The following is a 26809-nucleotide window of genomic DNA, read 5'->3' on the forward strand; positions in this document are numbered from 1 at the left end:
AATAGCTTCCCTTAGAAGTTAGATTCATATATTCATATTCTGTCAAAAAAAATCAATGATCAATGATTGAGCTTAAAATTAATTTCAGAGTTTGTTAAAACATCTCCCATGATACAAAACTTCAACAAATCTTCTTTCCAAAGATGCAATCCTTGTGAACTTAAAAGTTAAAATAAGTTCTATAATTGTCTCACGAATATGTGACTTATTCTTAAACAAGAACTGTCACATCAATTATTCCAATGATTAAAACTATATAAACAGAAGATTAAGTTTAAAAACCATTGAATATTACTTCATCACGATTCTCTCATGTTAAGTTTCTAATAAACAATTAACTTCTTTTAAAAGAGCCAAATCCACAAACCATCCCAATGTTCTACAAATAATAATGTGTCTGAATTAATTTTTTTATCAACAAATATTAATTTTTAATAACTAATTTTTTATTAACAAAAAAATTAAACACACATTTTTCTCTCTCCCTTATCATTATACTACTAAATCAACCTTATATCTCCAATGTGTCTCATTCAATAGTTATCAATATGTTGCTCAATGAAGGGAAAAAAAAGAAGAAAATGTTAAAATTAACTCTCATTCAAGAATAAGGAAAGGAAACATATAGGAGTAAACTTAATTAAAAATTGTTAAACAAATCATTTCATCAGAAGCTTGGAGTTAAATAAGATAAAGTTTGAATAGACAATCAAATAAAAACTAATAAGTTTTGAATAAATAAAATAAAAAAACCTTCTATGGACTGCAATTAATCAAATGTGGCTTGAATAATTTAAACAAAAATCTCGACCAGGTAATGAATAGTTATTTCCTATTCTTGTCTTAGTCCATTTCTCTTCATTTTGTTTCATTTTGATTTCTATTTCAGTTTTTTTATGGAAAATAGTGAAAACAATAAAACATTCTCAATTTTTTTCCTAGAATCCTAACAAAAATAATAAAATTAAGACATTTTACAATCATTAATAAAATATATCAACACAAAAAAAACTATAAACCCTTCTTTCTTGCCCATGTTGATATGCCTTTTTGATAATACACCCAGGCATCCTAGTAAGTTATTTTTTTGACAAAGACATACATACATTACGAAATACAAAAAAATGACAATGGCACAAATACAAGAAAAATTCCCACGGCAATTCATTTAAACTCAATCCAAAATAAAATTGCATTGACCAAGAGGAGTAAAAAGACATTTTTCAATTAACAGGTCTAGAGGTTGCCACAACATTGGAATTGAGCTGAACATGCTCTGTCCATGTTACTACTGAACTTGACCCTCACTGCATTGCCTCTTGAAATTCAAGGCCTCATCTGCCAGTAACTCACTATAGAAAACGATTGGAAAAGAAAAGAAGTGTTAAGCATAATGGCAAAAATCAAGCAAATAATACAAAACACTCACCAAATACGCTCGGCCATCAGTGATGTTTCCCATCTCGGACTCCATGGATAATCAGACATAACACGTGACTTCATAGGTGCCATTTGTGAATTAAAATGCTACACAAAAAGGTAATAAGGAAATCACTTATACATCATGCTCACATCAGAAACATACATTTTTTTTCTACTATCCAGCTTAATCATCCAAACAAAATAATTTGTGAGGAGAGATGAATAATCACTTGCCTTGTCAAATAAAAGAACGTCCATGTTAACCATTTTAAAGTACAATGCAATAATTTTTTGAAGAAAAAGAGCACAATAGTTTCTAGATCTACATATTATCGATGTTTTCTAGACATATCCCTCACTATCTCCAACAAAAGATATATGGGTGGGTATATAAAAACTATACCATGTTAACAATACAATTAGGTCACCAAACTTATGTACATTAACTACGTGACTGAAAGAATTCAGTGTTAGAAATTTGACATTTTTCTGCAACTTGATTAAATTGCTATATAAGTATAAACAGCTTATTTAGCAGTCACCTTCATTTCTATACAAAAAATAATGCTCAATCTTAACTTTTCAAACAAAAACATGTAGGAAAGTGGAAACAAATATAACCTGTGAACTTTGAAGCATAATAGCCGGCTGTTGCTTTGGAAATTGAGTTGGAATTAGGAGGTGTACCTAAATAAACAAAACCATCAGAATTTGGGTCAAGTGCAAAATCAATAACTACAAGAACCTATGAAATGAAGAAAAATTTCATACAAGATATCAGCATGAGCCTTAGAACATAAAACTATCAGAAGACTGAATTCAAGTATTCAACTTTATAATTATAGGCAGTACCACTTGTATGGATGACGAGTCCAGAAACACTGATATTAGGTTATATGCCATTTAGCAAGTATAATACTCTCATGAGGTTAAGAGTAATTGCATTTGGTACCCCTTTTGTTTGTAAATAGTAATACCCTTCCTAATAGTTCGTATTGTAAAACACAGTTAAGGGAAATTGCAAAACTTCTAACACACACAGAGCCGTGCCTCTGTCCTTATCTCTCCTGTGCATTTTCATGGCTTTACCAAGAATTAATGAATTCTCCACCTGAAGCATGCCCTTTCACTTTTGCTTTCTTTTACTATATAGATTTTGTTAGCAACTATTCTGAGCACAGAATGAATGAATTTTCTTTGGGCCTTTGGCGCTGCCAAGCTTGCATGTAGACCTGTTATATCTAATCAACAGTGAATATTTCCTCTATTGTTCCTCTTGTTCTGTCATACAATGGTATTTCCTCCAGACAGTACCCAAATAACTAATAGTATTCCGGTTAAATACTTTTACGAATCATCATCAAACTTGAAAATTTTGTCAGACTTCCTCTTGTTCCTCATACTATGATATGCAATGAAAGCCATCTTTTGCAGGAAAAATACATGGCTGTGTCAAATAAACCATGCAGCATCTTTTTAATATGCATGACATGAAACTTAGAGAAAAGCAGTTAGCTTATGCTTGACAGAATAGAGAGGGAATTTTACAATAAGTAGCAATTAGAGTTAGAAACTTATAACAATGACATTTTTTGCAGATATTCTAGTGGTTTTATAGGTTATCTGAATTAGATTAGTTTGGTCCATGATCTAAATGGCCTTTCTGAAAATAGTTTTTGACAGAGTATGGCCTCATTTGATCCCTGTTGCCAACCTCACCATGTGAAAAAAAAGGCTTTTGTTGTATTCAATTTTTAACAGAAGTGACCATTGATAAGTACCTTAGGAGAACCACACCACAAAAGCTAACCATTGTAGGTGGAGAGCCCAAGTCTTTATAAACACCACACAAGAATCTCATACTTCTAAAGTGGGACTCAAGTCCCGTACTTTGCAAATGGATCCTAACATCCCACCATACTCTGCAGTCCTAGTGCCCATGTAGGCTGGCTATGCACGGGCCTTTCGACTAGTCCTGACTGAACAGTGCAATGTGGATGTAATCACCCACGCTGCTGTTTTGTAGCTGAGAGACATAATGAAAAGCTCTAATACCAATTGATAAGAACTTTGAGTGAATCATACCACAAAAGCTAATCATTGTAGTCAGAGAGCCCAAGGTCTTATAAAACCCACATTAGAATCTCATTACTTCCAATGTGGAACTCAAGTCCCATATCTTGCAATTGGATCCCAACATTTCTGTCACACGGTATTTCTTCTGCTTCTGCAAACGAGCCCATTCATTAGAAGAATCTCATCCAACAAGGAAAAGAAAGTCTGTGAGTCTCCATCATTTAGTACATTGATGAATTTCTGCACATGAACAAGACAATGTTGTTGCTAATAGTAATAATCCTTAGGCACTGATCTTTCAACCTTGCAAGTTGCTCAATGGCAGCACACATATTACATAACATCCAAAATCTCTAAATGGCCACATCATTCACAGATAGAGCCATGGTCTGCACTAATCTACAACGGAGTGAAAGGAAATTACTCGGACAGGTTTTTCAAGAAATGGGTTATGAAAATAAGAGATAATATTATCTTTTTATTTGACGATGATATACCCACAACTGGTAGGAATTTTCCAGTTTCGAGGCTAACAGATGGCAAGAGAATTTTGTCATGTCAGTGCAAAAACTAGGGGCAAGTGGGTAATTCTCAAATGGGCACCACATGTACTTACTGTCTTACTCTATACCTCAAGGAACGTGAGTGCAATTTACTCAAATTTCTCTTTTGGCCAGACATGAGACTTCTGTCATGTCAAAAGAAAGATACCAACAATTGATTTCTGCCCTAACCTAGTCACATGTTATTGTTACCGATGTCTTTAACTGAAAGAAGTTATCGCATAATTAACCTTAAATTATGTGATAAATTTCATGGGGGAAACATTTTAATTTTTCAAAAGCATGCTTATGTCACAACAAATACACAGACATCAAGTAATGAGTGTCATATATTACCAGGAACGTGAAAACACCAGATGCAGCAAGAAAAGTTGCCTTCCTGCAAAAGACCTAGAAACAGAAAAATCAGAAGTTAGCAATTAATATAAAAACAAAGCAACCCTAGCAATTTGAGAATAAGTGTCACGGGAAGATACAGCATCAGCTTCAACTGGCCTTCCAAACGGACTGGATAATGCTTCAATGAAGTGCCTTCTAACTTCAATCAATGAAACAGCCTCTAAGACCTAAGTTCAAAGCATATTTAAATATTTATATTAGTTTTAACATAAACAAGGATGTTCATTAAGCATTAGAAAGTGCATATTAAACTAATAATAAAATACACAGTAAAGATAATGTTAGCTAACCTGCTTCCCAAGATATTCTTCCAGATTTGGGAGATATTCTGCCAAACACCTTTGGAAAATAGATCAACCATAAAAGCAAAAATATTATAAGAAACTATCTCAATCTTGTATATGCAGCTGTGTGGGACATACAATAATAAAAAATTAGAAAGCTTACATCCCATCCAACCAAGGAGGTAGCTTGACATCATCAATGGAAAATACGGCTTTCAGCTCAGGAGAAGATACTAACTTCAGGCGAGCAGCTGAAGGCGCTGACATATATTTTCTTCCAACAGGATATACAACCTAGGGTTAACATATCATAAGTTGTTTGTTTGAAAGCGAGTGAAAATTCAGAAGAATATTTAAAGAGAGAAACAAAAGCAACCTGTAAGAATATCTTCTGGGAATATCTCCAGGGACAGCAAGCCACCATCTTGTTTATGTTCATGTCCAGTAGGGGCACAGCAAATTTAACCTCCTCTGACTATACTAAAATGTATAGTCACAGAAGCCGAGAATATAGGTCAAAGGCTACATTAATTTGGTCATCCATCCATGAGTAGATCATTGAAATATTAGCACATTTATTCTGAAGAAATACCTTCTCAGCACCAGAACTCATATGCATTTCTATTCCCTGCAGCAGAACAATTGTGCAATCAGGTCATGTTTTCAATTAAGTAAAAGATCAATTTTACCCGTTAAACAAAGTATACTTCAGAATTCAGGTGTGTTTTTCAAACCAAAGGGCTGGAAGGGTACACACTGCACAAGCTAATGCCACCAATAACTATTTATATCAAAGTCAGATACAACAAGGACATCTCATTATGAAGGTTCAGGTAGGCAATGTCAATCAATCACCAAGATTTGATGGAAGGGTGGTATCATGTCCTATCCTAAATCTTTTACTGGATCATTCATATCATAGATATCTAGTCCTAGCTTTTGGGGTTGAGCTAGATTTAACCTAAATTTTAGAAGATATATTTAAGTTCTTGGCATAGTTCATAGATGTTTTCATCTACACATAACAGCTGACTGTTGTTTGCCGCAATCTCTTGGATCAAATTAATACAAGACCTCGGTTCCTTGTTTCTTCGGCAAGTTTTACTTCACTGTCAAGTATGCTACTTTCTTACCTCCAGTGTCGCCACATAGTCAATCTATTGACATATACAATGGAAACACTTACAAAATCAGTTAGTTATCTGAAATCTGTTGTAACAAAGTTCAACAACCTTATAAGAGCTGAAGTGAATTCACACATGTGCAACATACAATCTACTAAGATCACATAATCAACATGCCACAACATACTCTTCCTAACATTATCTCCGTACAATAATTTACTAATATCATCATATGTTTCTGTTGAAATTGCTACAAATTTCTAGAATATTCTTAAATATAATATGTATGAATATGGTAGAACAATCTAGAACTATAATGTGTATGAATATGGTAGAACAATTTAGAACTATAAGTGTATGTATAAGATAGAAGAATCTAGAACTATCATGATACTAATCTATCATGAAAACTCTAGAAAGACCTATAGTAATGTAAAAACATTCACCACCATTGAGAGGTTGGTGACTTGAGCCTATAAATAGGCAATTGGTATGTTGTAATTGATCAATCCAAGAAATCAATAACATAGCCTTCTTCTTAAAACAATTCTCTAAAACTATCAACTATCAACTATCAACTATCATCTAATCAACTACCAACAATTTTTTTTTTTTTAGCCTACACTTTACATCAAGTCTCAAGGTCAGTACACTCTCTTACTCTCTCTATATGTAGATGATCTTATCTACACGGGAAACAATACTAAGATGATGATGGAGTTTAAAGAAGACATGATGAAGACCTTTGAGATGACTGACCTTGGTTTGATGAGTTACTTCCTCGGCATAGAGGTAAGTCAGAGAAATGAAGGGATATTCATCTCGCAAAAGAAATACACAAAAGGCTTACTTAAGAAATTCAAGATGTATGGTTGCAAACCTGTTGCTACTCCACTCATAACAAATGAGAAACTACAGAAGAATGATGGAGCACCAGAAGCTGATGCATCCAAATATCAAAGTCTAATTGGAAGCCTCCTATATTTGACAGCTACACGGCCTAACATAATGTATGCTACAAGTCTTCTATCAAGATTCATGCAAAGCCCAAGTCAAATACACTTTGGAGCAGGAAAAAGAATTTTGAGGTATCTACAAGGAACAAAAGAGTTCGGTATATGGTATACTACCGAAACCAACTCAGAATTACTTAGCTACACCGACAATGATTGGGCAGGTTCGGCAGATGACATGAAGAGTACCTCTGGCTATGCTTTCTCACTAGGATCGGGAATGTTCTCTTGGGCGTCGAAGAAGCAAACTACAGTAGCACAATCAACAACAGAAGCAGAGTACGTGGCAGCTGCTGAAGCAGCGAGTCAAGCTATATGGCTTCGTAGGATACTTGAAGACATGGGAGAAAAACAAGATGAGCCTACTAAAATCAACTGCGACAACAAATCAGCAATTGCAATGGCGAAGAATCCAGTTCATCACAACAAAACAAAACACATAGCAATCAAGTATCACTTTATCAGAGAAGCTGAAGCAACTAAAGAGATCAAACTCGACAACTGCAGAACAGAAGATCAAATTGCAGACATATTCACGAAGGCTTTGTCGAGACCAAGATTTGAAGAATTACGAGCTATGCTCGGAGTCAAAAAATTGCATCAAGGAGGAGTGTTGAAATTGCTACAAATTTCTAGAATATTCTTAAATATAATATATATGAATATGGTAGAACAATCTAGAACTATAAGTGTATGTATAAGATAGAAGAATCTAGAACTATCATGATACGAATCTATCATGAAAACTCTAGAAAGACCTAAAGTAATGTAGAAACATTCACCACCATTGAGAGGTTGGTGACTTGAGCCTATAAATAGGCAATTGGTATGTTGTAATTGATCAATCCAAGAAATCAATGACATAACCTTCTTTCTAAAACAATTCTCTAAAACTATCAACTATCAACTATCATCTAATCAACTACCAACAGTTTCCATTATAAATTGAAAGTTTAAAAGAATAAAAAGTGAGATCCTCATACGTAACTTTTCTCCATTGGAGAGGATTACTTTCCCCTCCCCTAACACCTGTAACACGTGGTAATCATGAAATGAAATTTACCATGGAAACTAAGATTTCTGAACATTGCCAGCAAATGAAGAAAAGTAAAATTGAAATTAAGTTACCTCCCTGGACAAGATAGTGCTGGCTTCGAATGTTAACCGGTCATCGTCAACTTCTCCGACGCGCTTCCTCTGATACAACACATATTGATCCCTGTCAAGGCAGAAAGAAAATGTACGTCACAACAAAACCACCATTACAAAATTACCATAACCAAGAATTGTAAAAAAATGGAAATGGAAAATGGAAATTCAAAGGGATGATTTTATTGCCTTGACAGCCTCAGTCTCTCTCTCTGATTCCCACACTTATACTAGTCTAAGAAGCCACAAGTTTTGGTTGAAAAGTAAATTTTCTTTGTCTATAAGGTACAAAAAATAATTATCTTTTAAATTTATCTTATTTTATGATATCATGGTATATCTTTTATGCCTTACTAATGTCTTTCTTCTTCTGTTCTGCTATTCTGCCATCGACTACCATTTGCGGTCACCAGATATCATTTTCAGCAACAATGCACCCTTTTGTGCTAATGTCTTCCTTTCTCATTTTTGTGCATCATACAAGAAAATTTATTTTTTCATAATCTAAGCGGTCAAAGAATAATGAAATATGAATCTATGGTAATTTTATACAATCCATTAATGTTTTTTTTGGTCACATCATAAATCTTATCATATATATGTATTTTTACTCTCTAGATATTGGATAGTATATTGGATAGTATATTAGATGTCTACCAAACATTTTTTCTATTCAAAACATGAAAATAGTATTCACAGGTCACGATGCATGAGCAATCAAACATGATTTCAAATTGATTTACTCTTAAATACTTTATAACTATTTTAACTAATTCACTCCCTTTAGTTAATACCTTAAAAAAATAATTAATATAGTAGTAATATATTGGGTCTGAAGAGTTTTTTAGGAAACCTTAAAAAAAATAGAATTGAGATGGGTTCGCATTTAGTTGACTATCTTAAGTGTCTAATAGACTATATTGGGTCCAAAGAGTTTTTCACTTTCGCAAATAGTCAACTACATGAAAATATAATCGACTATTTTTTCTTCAGGAAACCTAGGTGATGCGAAGAACAATGTAGTCGACTATTTCTATGACTTAATTGACTATTTCTATTTTGACACTATAAAAATGAGTTTTTCAAAAGAGCTTTGAGTGATTCCATTCTCTCATATTTTTTATTGTGATTTTCATGGAGAGAGCTTTATAACCTCTAAGTGTCATCACCATTATGATCCTTTGATTGGAAACTCATTTTTACATGGAATCAATGGATTTATGCATTAGATCATGAAGATAAGTTGATACCAAATTGGAATTGTTTTCAAACTTTCACATCTATCACTTATTTGATGAAATTGTTAAGTCAAAAGACATTTGTGTCTTTAAGACAAATCAGAACCCTTAATAATTTTTATTAGATATAAACAAACACAAAGGTTAAAAGTTAAGTCTCATGCGCTATCAGAACATGCCTCGTAAAATCTGGGTTTAATGTTTTAGACCATAGACACATAGAAGCATGATTTGATATGAAATTAAAGATGACATTTAAAACTTCATTTAATATTCTCTGTCTGAGATATGTTTTTTAGAAACATTTTCCTAGAATCTATCGAATCCTATGCAGCTTAAACGAAGTCAATACATGAAATTCCTCAATCGCCACTAAAGGAAGAGCTCAGCTACACAAACATGCTTTGACAAAAAGGAAGTGATTTCCTATTGTAGTGTTCAATACACTAACGACAAAGAGTGCACTCTTTGCATGAAGAAAGAACATAAATTTAATGCAAGCAATAAATGCTCCAATGACCATATTAATCAGACGAAGAACAAGTGAAAAAATTTACCCGTTGTGAGATAATAGACACTTGAAGATGGGGTCTATATATATACCAAAAGCTTTGAAGATAAAAATAACTCTTGTGCAAAAACATTTATTATTCTTTTTGTAAAAAGAATTATGTATATTCTTGTAAAGTTAAAAAAAGCTCTCAAAATACCTTGAACATATTGAGAGAAAAGACTAAGTGGTGATTGTAAATCTGTCTTTAAGACGATCATAGATTTAGTTATTGTGCAAACACAATCAACAAATCTCTTATGATTTGTTTAGAGCCAACAGTGACTTGGTATAGACAAAAAATATTAGGTGTTATCAAGCTTGGGGTAGAGTTTAATTTGTAGAGCCAAAAGTGGTCGTGACATAATACTTTTAATTTGTGAAGTTAGTGGAACTTGGTATTTTGTCAAGAACTGAACGTAGTCTCAGTGGTAGAGACGAACTAGTATAACTTTCTATGTTTGATCCTTATTTGATTTCTTTCTAATTTAACCAACCTAGGGTTTAAATTTGCTTTTAGAATTTTGAAAACTTCTTTTACTTGGCAAAATCTTTTTTTCATTGTCTAATTGTATTGTTAAAAATCTACTATTTATTTTACAAAGTTTTTTCTTTCAGACTAGAACTTTGTTTGATTGCAAAAAGGATTTAAAAATTTCAAAAATCACAATTCAACTATCTCTTCTTGAAATATTTGTCTTTATATTTTGGTATCAAAGTTGAGCCTCTCAACACCAAACAATGTCTAGATAACAACAACAATCAGTTCATTATGGAAGGAGCATCCCTCACAAGGCCATCGGACTTTACAAGAGAGAACTATCCATACTAAAAAGACAGAATGGAGGTGTACATCAAGTCCAACCACTACAGGCTCTAGCTGATAATTACAAATGGTGACATACCATCACCAAACCCGAAGTTTTAGTTGATAATTTAATTCTTTTTAATATTTCATGCTTAGTTGGTTGTAACCGCAGGTACACGCACACAGATATATAGGGAACAACTAGTGCAAAATCAGAATCGTAAATTTGAACCATACAATCATATATGAATGTCGATGGTTAACACTGTTAATTAAACGTGAGAGATGGAAAAAACTGCAACCCGTTCAGTTTCTGATATCGCCCACTATCGTTTTTTTGTTTCTAGAATACTCTCTTTTTGAAATCGTTCATCACCGTTCTTCAATTCTATAAAAAATATTCTCAACCCGTTTCTGAAATTGCTCCCTGAAGTTGGTATGTTATTTTCAAATACTCCAATTTAGTTTGATATGGTTATGGAAATTAGTTTCACTGGTGGTTAAATAACCAACACGATAAGTTGAATGCTAAAACCTACTATATGTTCTTTTTGTTTTTGGTAAAGTAAGAGCGAAGAAAAAAATATTAAAAAAGAGAAATAGAATCCCACGTGAAGATATCCAAAGCTTCTATTGGAGGGCGTGGCCACTCTTGATGCTACACGTTATGATTCAACCATCACCGAGTTAAATTATCTGCTAAAGAGTTAGCATTAAAGATTGAGGAGACAGTGCAAGTTAGAATTTAAGATTGAGGAGACAGCAGAACTGTCCCCTAAACCATTATTAGCATCTCCAGTGATCTTAACTTAAAGAAATCTACTTTAGTATCTTATGCTATATTAATATAATTTAAGTGGTACCTACACTACTAAAAAAACCATTTACTAGGACGTGTAAACTACCACAGTTGATAAAAACCGTTTTAAAAAAAATCTGAGGATAATATTGTAATAATTTTATTAATAACAAAAATGGTTTTTAAAAATCGTCTTAAAATTATGAATTTAAAAACGGTTATTTAAAAAACCGTCATAATCCCTTATATCTTTGCACTTTTTTTGCTTTCTCTCTCATTTATTAGACAGCTATTAGCTTTAATTTTCTTGCTATGTGACTTTCTCTTTCCATCGCATCATGCAACGCGCCCTTCTTTCCTCTTTCTCTTTCTCTTCCCTCTATCAGTTGCCTCTTTCTCTTCCTATTCTCCGCCTCTTTCTCTTCTCAATGCATTCTTTTGTAAAAAAATTCTTCCTCTTCCCAACAGGTTTCGAGAGAGACACCTCCCTTTCGCTCTCATGTTCACCAAAATTTTCAAAACCTCTTCTAGCTCAGAATAACAAAACCAAAAAAAAAGAAAAAAAAACCTCAATATTTATTCATGGTTTATTTAAAAGTGTTGTTTGAAGTGGGGAGAAGGAGAAACTGGTGGTAGGGGAAGGGCAAAAGGTTATGGTATAATCCGCGGAAGCGCAAGTGAAGGTGTTGGTCTTGTCGTCGTACGCATAGCTATTAGCACGTGGGCAAGCGCTCTTTGTAACATCCCATTTTTTTCATAAATAAATTTAAAAAGTTTTTTAGTAAAAATAATAAAAATAAATAAATAGAGTAAATAATAGGTCGTAAATGCCCCTAGCTATAAATAGCAACATGCTAGGTTTTTCAGATTGACTCCTCAGCCTCCTCTGCCTCTCATTTTCGTTTTTCCCCTTCTCCTTTCAAAACCCTTTCTTTTTCCCGCAGTCCACAAAACCTGTCTCAGAAAAACAATGATCTCGGACTCATTCACCGTTGGATCATCGTGAAATTTGAGTACCAAGTTTGCAACCCAATTTCGAGCATTCTCACCGTTGAGAATTGCAAAATCATGTCTGAGCTTAGAGGAAAACCCTTCGCATTGTAGCTTTTTATTTTCCCACAGAAACCCAAAACTGTCTCGGTAAAACTACGATCCCGGTTTCGTTAACCGTTGGATTTTCATGAAATTTGGATATTTTGTTTTGCGAGATAATATTCATGGTGGGAGAAAAAGGAATCGCATGAAGACAGTACAAGTGGAGGCTTCAATCTCTTCTCCGTCTCTCTGACGTTCGAGAATTCTATCGGAGCAGTCGGAGGAAAAACTGGAGGAATCTCAGGGAACCGCTAGAGATGCCGCTATCGTTATCGGAAGACACGTGAGTCCGCTTAGAGGTAAGGGATGAGTTTATCGCAATTGGGGGTTAGAATGAACATGTGTAGGGATCCTTAGAGAACTAAATTTGGGTTTATTTTGGGATGTTTATTGAATTATAATTTTTCGTTTATGATTATAAATACAATATTATTGTGTTCTATGTACCAATTGATGTCCTGATGAGAATTGATTGATAAACTTGAGTGCTCTTGATGTCTTTGTGTTTAACCCATGATTTTGATTAATTGATTTTGATACAATTGTGAGAAACTATTTCAGAGGTTTTACACCCCATGTTGTGATAAAATCTTTTGTATAAATTGTTATGTTTAGGTTATGAAATGAAGATTCAAACTGTGCGTATGTGATAAATTGAACATGTGACGGGTGATGAAATACATGTGTATTGAGATGAGATGTATGTATTGAGTTGTGAATTATGAACTGTGCAATCACACAATTGTAAGACCCTTTAAGGGCGACGAGTATTGTGATGGGATCCACTGTGGAAACCCGACGAGTTAAAATGATTTTGAAAACAATCGAGTAAATGTGTGTATTGCATAGTTCATAGGTAAAGTGTATATGATTCATGATGTGTGATAACATGTTAAATTGAGATTGTACCATTGTGATTGGGATTAAGTGTATGTGATAAATTGAGTATGTATATGATTGAGATATATATGTGCATTGAGGTGTTGTGTGCATTGAGTTGTGAACTATGAATTGTACAATCACACGATCATAAGTCCCTTCAAGGGTGACGAGTTAATGCTAAGTCCCTTTTAGGGCGACGAGTTGATGCTAAGTCCCTTTTAGGGCGACGAGTTGATGCTAAGTCCCTTTTTGGGCGACGAGTTAATGTTAAGTCCCTTTAAGGGCGACGAGTTAATGATAAGACCCTTAAAGGGCGACGAGTTAAAATTATTTTGAGAACAATTGAGGAGTCGTGTGTTTTGTACAATTCATAGATAGAGTCTGTGTGCTAAAATATTTTCTGGGTTGGACCTGAATCAGGAGGGAGAGGCCCTAACGGACTCTTCGGAGTGTAGGCCTTGGGGGTTACACGGTTTGAGTGCTCCTTTAAGCCTATGTTGATCACATATGGTTGGAGCATTCTCGCAAAACACTGTGACCCTGATTGGTCTCCCTATGATATTACCTAGTGAGAGTGACTTGACTTGCTAGTGTGTGGTTTGTCTTGTCATGTACTCCTAGGCGCCCGACGAGGTTTTTCACTGACATGGTACCACATTGCATATAGGCTTGAGTCTTAGCATACATGTTCCATGCGCTTGCTAATTGTTTATTATGAAATTGATGTGTTATTATGTCTTGATCAGAGTGTGTGATTCTTGTGTAATGTGATTGATGATTGAAAAGTGTGATTGATGGATGAAAAGTGAACTTTGAATGACAAAGTGGTGGAATTACATGAATTACGTGTAAGTAAGTTTTATTTGGTTTATATGATATGTATATCTAGCTGTCTTGTTTCTCTATTAGTTAGGAATGTGATAACTAACTCCCTGTGTGTTGTTTGTGTTTGGATCCTGTGATGATCTTGAACTTTGTGTTTGGGGGAGCAGATGACTAGGTGAATTGCTTTAAGGAACATTATGCTGAAGGACGTCGAGACACAACGCTCTGATAGAATGTGACAGTGGGACATAAGTTTTTATATTAGTTGCATGATGTTAGTCTATTTTATTTTATTTCACTGATTTAATAAAATATCTATGTAAATTTTGACGGCCTTATTTTGAGCCGAATATGTTTTAATAAGTTTTAATTAATAATAGTGAAGTGAATGTGAACCTTTTACCCGTGTGAATTTGGTTACCAATATTTTTATATATTTTGTTTATTTATATATATGTCGGGGTAGAGGGTGTCACACTCTTGAATATCGCTGAGTAAGCCAATGGCTTGCACGTGTCGGGCGTTCCGTACGCGCCGCTGCAGCAATACTGCGGCGAGTTGAACGCCTCGCAAGCGCTCTTGCACGCCACCACACCCTCTCTCCCATCCGCTCCCATCACTTTAAGCTCCGAAGGACACGCGCCGTTCAGATCTCCCACGCACCCCGTCGCGGTGCACTTCTCGCCGGAGCCACCCTGCGGCACCACCAGCATCGGCACGTTGTAGCCGTCAACTAAACTCACGTCGAAGAAGTCGAGGCCTCCGGCTCTGTCGAGGGTGAACTCGGCGAGGGTGGCAGGCGGCGCAGCGCCGTTTCCGGAGCACTTGAGCTTGCCGGAGCCGCAGTCGTCGGTGACACAGGAGAATTTGTCGGTGGAGTCTTCGGAGCAGAGTGTTCTGCCCCAGAAACGGCCACCCCAAGATGTGGGTGCGGCGATTGTGGTGGAGGCGCCGGTTTGGAGAACCAACCTCCCTTTCGCTGAAAGTGTCCTTTTGGGAGCTGTGTTCGAAGCTGGATTCCTTATTGGATTAGAAAGAAACAGGTTAATTGTAGCTTAATTTATATTAATTGATACTCTTGTAATTATTGCTGTTGTGTTTGAAGATGAATCATCCAAAATTGAGATGAATGAAGGTTGTGCTTAAATAATTATTATTATAAAAAAATCAAAATATGTTAAACACTTATGAGATTTATGTTTAACCAATAAGATCTTAAATGGTTGACTTTCATAAGTATGTAGATAGGAATTTAATTCTCTTTGTTGAAAGAGAAATAAAACTCATTTTGATGATCTCTAGGTATGGAGAATTTGTTTTTAAAATCAAGTGCAGTTTTTGTTGAAAGAGAAATAAAACTCGTTTTGTTGAAAGAGAAATAAAAAGATTTTTCCAATCAGGTTTATGGAACTCCCAGCTATAGGGTGCAGTTTATGTGTAGAGAGTCAAATGGAGCAACATTTTTAAAATCACAACTTCAAACGCCTGACCCTGATTCAGTTGATGCATATGCAATTCTTTGGAAAAATCTCCAAGATAAAAAAACTTACTTAAAAATAAAGGTGATTCATACTTTTTGCTTTAGTTATTTATATTTGTTTTCTTAAGGTGCTAGATGCCCAACTATGATTGGTTGTTGGTTGCTGTGGAAGCAGAAAATGATCTTAGACAAACTTTACCTACAATGGCATGGGATTAAATTCTTAGAATCTGACTTACAAAAGGTTTTATTTAATCACTACTTATTTGAGAGCTAGTCTAACAACTATGATTAGAAGAAAAAAAAAATACCAATCAAAGAAAAATAAAAAAAGGAATTATAGGGGCAATTAAATTACTATGCCTTTCTATATTTTGGTCTTAATAGATTTGAGAGCTCAAATGCAACTAAGGCAACAAAGACAGTGCTCACATCTAAGAATGCATTAGATGAGAATAGCCTCGCAAACCCAACAAAGGTTCATATAACTTCTTTTATTCTCTTTCTTTTATTATAAACTAACAATATATATAATAATTAACTAAGCTAACATCTAATGTTTTTATGTTTGTTTTGTACACAGATTTCTGGCTATGTTACTGTTAACAAGGTTGCTGGTAGAGCTCTCCTTTACTGGCTCACTGAAGTTGCCCTAAATCCTCTCACCAAACCTTTGGTCATTTGGCTCAATGGAGGTTAGAACTTATATCTACTCAACCCCCTTATCTGATAAATTATTATTATTATATTGTCTGGAAGCATCATGTTTCGACTAATCTCCATGTAACATATAATTAAGTATTTTAAATTTTTTCAGAGTTAGATATGTAATGGTTTGAGATTATCTAATAATCTCTTCTTCACACACACCAAAGTTACTTTAGCATGCATTTTGATTAAGTGAGAGCAATTGCATGCAAATTCCTTAGTATTTTTTAATTGTCTATAATAATCCTAAAGTCACTGTTATATTGCAATTTTTTAATCAACTGTTATATAGCCCATAGATTAGTGTTATGGTTTACTTTGCTTCCTATTTGGTATTTTAATCCATTTGCTTTTAATTAGTAACGCTAATAAACAATGTAAAATACAGCTAATACTATTCTGCTACCGACATACACTAGTCAACAAAAATTAATGATACGCTTTAATATCTTTTTTTGCATCTTTAATTAATGATACGTTTCATTTCATTTTCCTCTTAAATATCTTTTTTTTAACCTCTTAAATATTTTAGTCTTTAATTTTGTTATATTTAATATTATCATGTATAAAATTTATTATTGATCGGGATTTTTTAATTTTTGGACTTTGGATAATTGCTAAGTTTAATATCTTTATGGACTAACCCTCTATTAGGCAAGTTCTTTGATTCTACCCAGCAAAATACATCACATTGGAGATTATGAAGCTTGTAGAAACCAAAGAGACAGAGATATATAGAGAAAATCCAGCTTGTAGAAACCATAGAAAAAAATAATTTTTTTTGAATTGATTTTTTTACTGCTTTGAGTTGCTTACTAATTATAACAAAATTTCACTTCTTTCACATTTGTGCATTTGCTGTCACATGAATGCTTGTCTGTTTGGCCTTATTGTGAAATATTATGGAGTACACTCGTTGACAACAATTTTGTGTGTCTACTACTCTGCTGTCATATAAAAACACTAAAAAGAATTTGGCAAAACACCATGAAGAGTTAAAAGATATGTCTAGCTTTCTACATCGGTTCAGGTCAAAACTGATGTAGAATTCTACACATTCTACATCGGTTATTAGAATGACCGATGTTGAAATCTGACATTCTACATCAGTTATTTGAACGACCGATGTTGAAATCTGACATTCTACATCGGTTTTCAAGACAACCGATGTAGAAATCTACATCGGTTGTCCTGAAAGCCGATGTAGAATGTCAGATTTCAACATCGGTCCCTCAACCGTCGTTGTGTTTCAACGACACCGGGTTACAATGACGCGTGATAATCGATGTAAAAAGGTGCCGATAACCGATGTAGAAAGTCTATTTTCTAGTAGTGCTACTATATCACATTACATTTAAGATATTTACATATAAATTTGTTTCATTGGTTAAAATATTAAGCAACTTGTATTTTTTAAATTCTTTATTTCACTTAAATAGTGCCTATTTCAAAATGCATCTCCTTGAAATAAATTTGGGCTGAAAAATTAGTTTTTATTTTTAAGAAATCTTGAAGTTGGATTGCTTATATAAGATGTCCATCTTAATTTTAAGAAATGCATCTTGCCAAGTCAACAAGCTCCAATGTGTGTGAAAGTTAAGGAATGGTATCTTGGGCTAAGAAACCTATGAAGGAACTGCCGCTAAACATGCCCTAAGTGTTTTGACTTCTATTGAAAGTGCATAAATGATGTTGTGTTACAAAGATTGTGTGTGTCACTTAGAGATACAAATAAGGGAAGTTAATGTTGGAGTTATAAGAGTGACTTGGTGATTGAAGGGAGAAGGGTGAAGAGAGATGTTGTGGGTTTGAATCTCTCCCACTAACAAAAACTAATAAATTAATAATTAATATTGACGGATAAAAAAAGAAGGAAGGTTAATGTTCATTTTAAAACTAGAGGATTGTGAGTGCATTTAAAGAGACTTCATCCACATCATGTTGGGTTTGTTTAGTTGTATTTTTCTATTTTCCACATTATTTAACTTCTTTTTTTTTTCAATTTTAAAAACCATTTTAAATTATTTTTGGGTTGTAGGATTCAGATGTTGAGCTGTGGTGTTGGGTTGTGGGAGTCGTTGGGCATCATAGGGAGTTTTGGACCCAATCAAAATCCAACTTAATTTGCATATAATTAAATTACTCATATAGAAATCTTAAACTACACACACTTCATTGTTTATCTTAAGGTAATATATTGTTTTGGACTTTTTTTGTTTATTTTAAGGTAATATATTATTTTATGAATGATATTGTGGATATATATATATTTATGATTTATATTTTTTTGTGTATCATATGAATAGTACAATATTTTATGAATATTAATTTTTTAAAAATATTCTTACTATTTTGTCAAACAAAAATATCCTTATGATTTTTGAGTTTGAGGAATTTTTTTATTTTTTTCCAAGACTTAAAGAAGTAATAGTTTTTTAATCGTCCAACCCGATAACCAACCCAATCAAATCCCATTAAAGTTGGATTGGATTGATAAAATAAAAAAGATAAACTCAATCCAATCCAACTCAATTAAGTTTAATGGGATTGAGTTGAAAAATAAACAAAACTTAACTCAACCCAGACTATTTACACCCCTAATATGTTATAGGTATGAAAAACATACTTAAACCTCTAGCAACGGTGAAAGGCGAGGACTACATTGGCAAAATGAACTAGCCTAATTTGAGAGCCTTCTCACCATAAAGATAGTAGATATAGTGCTTCTGCAAGTCCCCTATGACGATATCGTTTCACAGTTTCGTGCGGTGGTGGTAAGGAAGGGAGAAGAGTGTGTGCTTGCGATGGGTTGGTCTTGGGCGGGTTATGGCAGAGGAGGGATGTCTTGCTCCGATTGGGGGTGAGTTTGATTGGTTTAGAGGCAGACCTAAAGGAAGGGAAGGATTCAATGTTGTAGGTTTTCCTCTTATTCATGTTGCCATGGACATTGAATTTGTTATGGGTTTGGGATTTTAGTCTTCTCAGTGAAAGGGTTTTTGAAAAATTTCAATTTAATCTATTTAGGGGTTAGGGATTTGGAGGTGGTTATGGTGAATATGATTTGGAGGTGTAGTGGTTATGGTGAATCTAATTTGGAGGAGGGGAAGGGCAATTATGGTGTTTGAGGTGTGGTGGTTTTATGAATATGATTCTTGCATATTTTTTTCCTACAATTTGTGGGAGTTTTTAACCACTAGAAACTGTATTCTAATTTTCTATTGTTTTTATAAAAAAAATTATGCAATTTGTGACAATTTTTAATCCTTGAAAATCACATTTTAAAATGTAAAATAAAAATAACACCACATAAGTTTATATTCATCCAAACATAGTTTCAGACCAAAAAGGAACATATTATAATTTTATGAAGACAAAAAACTAAAAAAAAAATTTGGAGGGATAAAATCCAAACTTTGTCAATTTTACAAGAACAAAAAACATATTTAAAAAAAAAATCAACTTATAAACTTCAACTTTCATAAAAGCTCTCCTATCAAACTTCTTCAAAAGTTGATGTCTACAAGAAAAATTTAACTTCATGGAAAAAAGTTTGATTCATTTTGATTTTAATTTTCTTCTTCTATTTGTCGACAAATTTATGTAAAATGGGACCTATATTTCTTTCTTAGTTATGATATGGGGACAGGTTGATGTGGCAAGGGCTTTTGACACAGTTTCCTGGACTAGTTCATAAGCAGTAGCTAACCTGTTATCTGTGGAGGCTGATAGTTGCTCACCCATCTTCTTATGTTTGGAAGTTCACTAATTAACACATACCGGGTGACTGATTTTGCATTAATGTAGCAAAAGTTTGGAACAGTCGATGAAGATATAAAAACAGAAGTTTCTGACTATCCTATTAGCTGGATTTCTCTTCATGCTTTGACACAAAATCAATCTGTTTGATTAGATACCGTCGAAGGGGTATATTTGGGTTGGGTGGAAAGGAATTATCACGGGTAATTTTTCAATTCAAAATTAATTAAGATATAAAATTTTATAAAAATGTACTGAAGCGTGATTGGATGGTTACAAGATAATCTATCATTTTGTAACTTTAACAAATTGTCAATTATGGAAATTTTTACCTAAAATGAAAAAATACCCCTCCCCTCTCTGTCCAAACTCATCCACTCAAAGAAAACCTAAGGGTGAGTCTACATTAACTAAGGTACATCATTTTGTCTAATTAGTGAGAAATGATGCGTCAGTGTCACTTCGATCCATTGATAATTTTATTTGATGATGCAGGGCAGGCTGCTACACTAAAACATAATAATCTTCATTAGCATGTCAAATTCATGATATGCTCTACTAAGCTTTAGATTCAAGGAAGCCTAAAATCAAGAAAGAACAGCTAATACCACTCAAGTACATGAAAAGCCTCAGACAGACCAATTATTTAGTATGAAATGTTTGACTGGTTAAAACCCAAAAGCAACTTAAAAATTCCATGACAATAGTATACAGCTGAGCAAAACATAAATAAAAGTGGACTTGTACCCTATGAAGCACAAACTCTACCAGAGACACAAATAAAGAAACTCTAATGAAATGAAATATGATTAACATATAACAAAATATCTAAATTGATGGTATATTCATTTTTTTAAACCAACCTTTTATGTTTTTTCAAGTATGAGTCGTGTAAATGTGACAACTTATGTATTTAAGCCAATAAAAAATAATTTTCAAATTAGACACTTAATAAAAAGTGTCGAACAAGTGTCAGGGTGTATAGGTGTCAAAAATGTGTTCAACACAACAACACTTTGAACAAGAGAGGTGTCCATGCTTCATAGCTTGTACTAGCAAGCATTCTACAAAAGCTTTTAGAATGTTAAATTGTCAATTCACTTTGATGATCAATAATTGAATCTGAAAAAAAAAACAGATTCTTTGAAAGCCATGGGAACAAAAAGCAGTATTTGGAAAAACATTCTTACACTTATGCTATGCAGTCACCAAATGAGAAATAGGCTTATTGAATCTGAAAAAAAAAAAAAAAAACAGATTCTTTGAAAGCCATGGGAACAAAAAGCAGTATTTGGAAAAACATTCTTACACTTATGCTATGCAGTCACCAAATGAGAAATAGGCTTGATGATTTGTAGTACTAGGTAATAACAAGTCCTAAGCAAAATGATAGTTGAAGAATATCACCTGTAATTACGATAGCAAGCATGAATGAACAACATGAAAATGGAAATAAAATTGGATAAGACAGACACAACATTCAGTCACTACACTTTCAGCCAACAGGTGAATCCTATAGGATACCTGAAGTAGTAAAGAAACATTGAAATTTACCATCATATTGCAATCAATTTCTTATATCCTCCCGATCTATTTAACATAAATCAAGCAAGAAGGAATTATACTCATAAAAAAACCCAAATACAGAAAAGGCGCTTTAAAATATCAATAGAAAAACCATAGCAATAGTTCAAAAGAAACCAAAATGGAAGATCTTATTTAATGTCTAATTCTAACAAGGCTAAGAGTAGCACTCAAATAATCAAACAATTTTTTCTCTGTGTAATGCTTCTTTTTTCCTTCTTTTTCTCTAACTACTCTTTTCACCTTCAATTTTCATTGCTTTCTTTTTGGATGTTGCCTGAGAATACAGGAAAGTCCCAAGAATTGCAATGGCAGATCCAAGGCCATTAAGAGGCCGAACCGGATTCCTGAACACCAAAACCGAAGACACAATCACCACCACTCTTTTCATTGTGTTCCCCACAGAGAAAGTCAATGGGCTAATTTCATCAAGTGCTTGGTAAGATGATTGGTTATAAAGATGGTAGAACACCCCAGACACCAACACCCAAGTATAAAATGTGGATGCTTTGCCAATAGCTTCAATTGCCTTGTAATACCCTGGGATCCACTGAGACCCTTCTACAAAAATAGCCACTGGAAACAGATAAAGCAATGAAAGTATGGTAATCCATCCATACAAGTTCAAGCCATCAACTTCCTTGAAATTCTGTAGACTTCTTTTAGAGTAGATGTTCCTCAACACAAAACCAACATTGCTAATAAGGGCACACCACAATCCTTGTACATTGAAAGACACCTCAGTAACAGCAGCTAAAGAACAACCAAGCACAATGGGCAGAATTGAAAGCCAAACCTGAATGGGGTACTTATCTCCAAGGACTGAAGAAAACATGACAGAGAAAACTGGTTCTGCAGATTTGATGACATGTGTAAAGGAAACAGCAACCTTGGAGAATGAAACACAGGCTGATATGTGGCCTATTGTGTGGAACAAAGCAGGTCCAAGGAGAGCAATGATGAAGGGTTTTGAGATTTTTGGACAAGGTTGGAGCTTCAAGGACCAAAGCACCAGCATCCAAATGGACCCAACAAAGAGCTGAAAAGATGCAAGAAGCCATGGGAAAGGGAATATGTTCAACACTTTTTTGTTGTAAATGTTGAACACAATGTTTTGGAAGTACCATAGCCCAAACACAAGACCAAGTTTGAGATTTTTAGAATTAGGTTCAGTGGGGGCTACATTTTCTCCTTCAGGATTGGCTTCTGATGCAGCCTTAACGATTTGGTATCTGGGTTTTGATGAGAGCCCAAAAGGGTGTGAGAGGAATCTGCTGAAAGAGCCTAACTTTGCGATTGAATGTTGGATCTGAGACGTTGGCATAAAAGAAAGTTTTGAACTTTTGAGAGGAGTGGCTCTGTGTTGGGCCTGAAACCTGAGAAGATTTGGTTTGGGATTGGGAGATGCATTGATGAAAAAATGGTGATTGGGTTTGGAGAAAGTGACAGGGGATGATGATGGAACAACATTTGAAGATAGCATTCTTTTTTTCTTTTCTTCTCAGTTTCTGTGGCTGTTCTTGCTCTCAGGCACAGACAACTGAGATAATGGGAAGGGGAATTGAGACAGACTCTGAAAAGGGAACTAAAAGACAGATTTAAAGGCTTTAAGAGGCTTCCAACTCAAAGGGATTGAATTCAAGTCCTTTTGAGAGCACACAAGAGGAACTGTGTGTGTGAATTGTAAACAAGCCATTCCACGAAACCTAGTACAGACGAAGCCCAAAGGTACAATTTTTGTCCCTAAAATGAGTTCAGTGATTTTTTATATTAAAAAACCTTAAAAAAATTAAACAAATCCCAGATTATCTCCTTCTCCAAAAAATTATTTATCCATTTACTTTTTTTTTCCTCATTGATTAGTTGGGGTTGGCCAACCCTTCTTTTCAAGTTAAATTTTCATTTTTAAAAAAAAATTAATTTAAATGTTAAAATGACTTAAATAATTATTTGTTTAGTTAATTTGTTAATTTTATGTGTTAATTAAGCTAAGTCTTAATAAAAAAATACAAATATCATTAAATTATTTATAACAATTAATTTAAATAAATATTAAATAAATTACAACAATAAAAAATAATTATTAAATCAATGAATTTAATAAATGTGTTCATTATTTGTTTGTGTTATTTATACTGTTATACTTAATTAACACAAATAACTAACATTGGGGGAGAAAAAAACAAATAAAGAACAAATTCATTGTAATTTATTTTAATAAAGAATACATAAATTATAACAAGAGAAAAAAAATGTTTTGGTTGCTTTGAACTTCTAGTATTTGTAGGACATTTATTCTTTGAATGACCTTCATTGTGACACACACCACATCTATTTGGTTGACCCTTTCTCATGAGGTCCATTTTAGTATATATGTGATTGGAGTTTGGTCGACCATAGATATCTCTTTGCATCTCTAGATTGGGGCATAGTTGTGGTCCATCATATTATGCCAATAATCTTGTTGTGCACTATGCCTAATTATTCGTTGTACATGTTCAAGACCTTTTAAATGTGTACACTGGTGCCACATGAAATAAACAAAGAAACACACAAGAAGGGGGTTGAATTGTGCATTATGATTTTTTTAAAACTTTTCAGAACAAGTTTTCTCCAGTATACTAGCACTTCACAATGAGTTGTCCAACAACAACAAAAAGGATAAAAAGCACAAGCTATAGAAAGAGAACACAACGATTTATACTGGTTCACTATTAACTAAGAGCTACATCCAATCTCTTCATCCTGAAACATTTCCACTAAGAAAAATGCTTTCAAATACAAGTATTCTCTAAGTTTCTTTAGGCTGGACAACAAAGTTATGTTAACCCAAGATAACTTAACTCAAGTATTCCTTTTTACTAAGCTTCTCTAGGCTTTCACAAAGATAAGTCTTTGAAAGGATAACTTACAAAGTGAGCTTTTACAAGTTAAGCAGAGATACAATAATTTCATTTTTACAAAGAATATGAAAGTTGGAGAGCTTTTATGTAGTTGGCCAAAGAACGAGAATGTCTTAGAATGTATAGTGTGTAACTTCGTTCTTCGTGGCTCTTGAGTCTTGTAGAAGCTTGAGAATATCTTCATTGTGAAATAAGCCTCTTTTTGCTCTAGCATGCTTAAATGGGACATAACATCACGCAAAGTTTAGGAAAAGAAAGTTTAACACCTCCAACAACAATGGAAGATTATACCAAAAAGTTGTTTCTTTTTCTTGACATTCGTAAGGCACATTTTGCATTTCCCCCTTTTCTTTAGAAACTTTGCTACTTATTCTGATAAGCTTATTTGCTTTTCTCTTTATTATGAACAAAGATCGAAGCCAATATCAAAGCTAGCTACACTTGTTTCATAATAAATGCAACACAACATTCGAAAAGTTGTTGCAACACTTAGTCATTTACAAAAGAAGAATTTTAAAGTTTTATCTCATAGAAAACACTTCGTCCAAGAATATAAGCAATATAGAGTATACTAGATTCTTAAAAAACATTTATGATATAAAAATAATAATTTTTATACAGACTAGATGGATGCTTTCAATTAAGTGAACACTTAAATATATAGAAAAAAACATTGAACGGCTTATGTTAAGTAGATTGATTATTAAAACCCTAGATGAATTGTTGATGCTAGTCTTAATGATACTTGAAGAATTTACAAGACATACACAAGACACAGACTCTAGCTCTTCAATCTTGGTCTTGAACCTTGACTTCATTGATTCTTTCTTTTATTTTTGGCTTTGGCTTGACTTGTTAAGAGTGCTTTAACTTGTTGTTGTCTTCGTCAAAACACAATATATGGCAGGACTTCATTGGATCTTCATCTTGAATTCTTGGAAGTCCATAGTTGAGGGAGTCATTTTTTTAGTGCATCTCTTGAATGCTTACATAAATGTGATGAACATAATCAAACTTCAATTCCACCATGGTGATGTGACTATAATGTCACAAGAAGGAGGATTGAATTGTGATTTTGTCAATGTTTCCTGAAACTTTAACCTTTATAAACTTTTGTTCAAGATTACCTTGGTGTTCAGAAAGTCTTGACATAAAGGTTCAAGCACATAGAGAGTTCAACTTTCTAAGTGGTTAATCATAACACTCATTATTGAATGTTTGATACGATTATGAGAAACTAATGTCAATGTGCATTTTCTCATGTTCAGAAGATCATTACATAGATAAATGTATGTCTTAGTTGTTATGAAAACACAAATTATGTAATGATGATTCAACACACAGAAAGTTGTTGTGCTGACTGCAATACTCAGAATGTTGTACTCAAAATGACATTGTTCAAAATGTTGTTTCTAATTTTTCATAAACAAAATTGTTTTCATGTTTTATGAAAGCTTTCATACTTTGATGCATATAATAGAATTGGTTTAAAACATATCTTGTTATCACACACATGATTTAGTTCATATATGTCATTTTACAAAACAAATAAGCTTGTTATGAAAACTTTCTTATTTATGCATTATGATATCTATCATTTTGATGCTCAAAACGTTCTAATGCAAATGCAATATATATGACAACAAATAAGTTAATGTAAAAAGGAAGGGAAAAGGAGGATTCAACACATGGATTTTTATACTAGTTCACCCCAACCTTGGACTACGTCTAGTCCTCACCCAAACTAATGAGATTTCCATTAACACAATCAACCACTTGTTGGATAATTCGTGTTTTGATAACAACTAAGACACACATTTATCTATGTAATGATCTTCTGAACATGAGAAAATGCACATTGACATTAGTTTCTCATAATCTTATCAAACATTCAATAATGAGTGTTATGATTAACCATTTAGAAAGTTGAACTCTCTATGTGCTATATGACAACAAATAAGTTAATGTAAAAAGGAAGGGAAAAAGAGGATTCAACACATGAATTTTTATACTAGTTCACCCCAACCTTGGACTACGTCTAGTCCTCACCCAAACTAATGAGATTTCCTTTAACACAATCAACAACATGTTGGATTTTTACAACTGCCAACCACTTGTTGGACTTCACAACATCTCCCTCACCGCAACCTC

At 33.7% G+C, this 26809-nt stretch overlaps 2 protein-coding genes across 2 annotated transcripts; both read right to left on the reverse strand.

Moving 5' to 3' along the window:
- Positions 1–1008: 1008 nt before the first annotated feature.
- LOC100794341 (BRISC and BRCA1-A complex member 2) lies at positions 1009–20156 on the reverse strand. The gene is made up of 12 exons (XM_014767799.3): positions 20122–20156; positions 14741–15247; positions 8010–8100; positions 5337–5372; positions 5121–5219; positions 4908–5038; positions 4751–4799; positions 4538–4627; positions 4398–4451; positions 2044–2109; positions 1430–1527; positions 1009–1352 (listed from the first exon to the last, which is right to left on the reverse strand). The coding sequence occupies exons 1-12, from the start codon at positions 20154–20156 to the stop codon at positions 1289–1291; spliced, it is 1320 nt and encodes a 439-aa protein (XP_014623285.1). The 3' UTR covers positions 1009–1288.
- Positions 20157–21813: 1657 nt separating this feature from the next.
- On the reverse strand, positions 21814–23488 carry LOC100101869 (xylulose 5-phosphate/phosphate translocator, chloroplastic). The gene has a single exon (XM_003545936.5). It carries the CDS (start codon positions 23236–23238, stop codon positions 21982–21984), a length of 1257 nt encoding a protein of 418 aa, XP_003545984.2. The 5' UTR covers positions 23239–23488; the 3' UTR covers positions 21814–21981.
- Positions 23489–26809: the final 3321 nt, after the last annotated feature.

Source organism: Glycine max, chromosome 15 (assembly GCF_000004515.6).
Source record: "Glycine max cultivar Williams 82 chromosome 15, Glycine_max_v4.0, whole genome shotgun sequence".
NCBI lineage: Eukaryota > Viridiplantae > Streptophyta > Magnoliopsida > Fabales > Fabaceae > Glycine > Glycine max.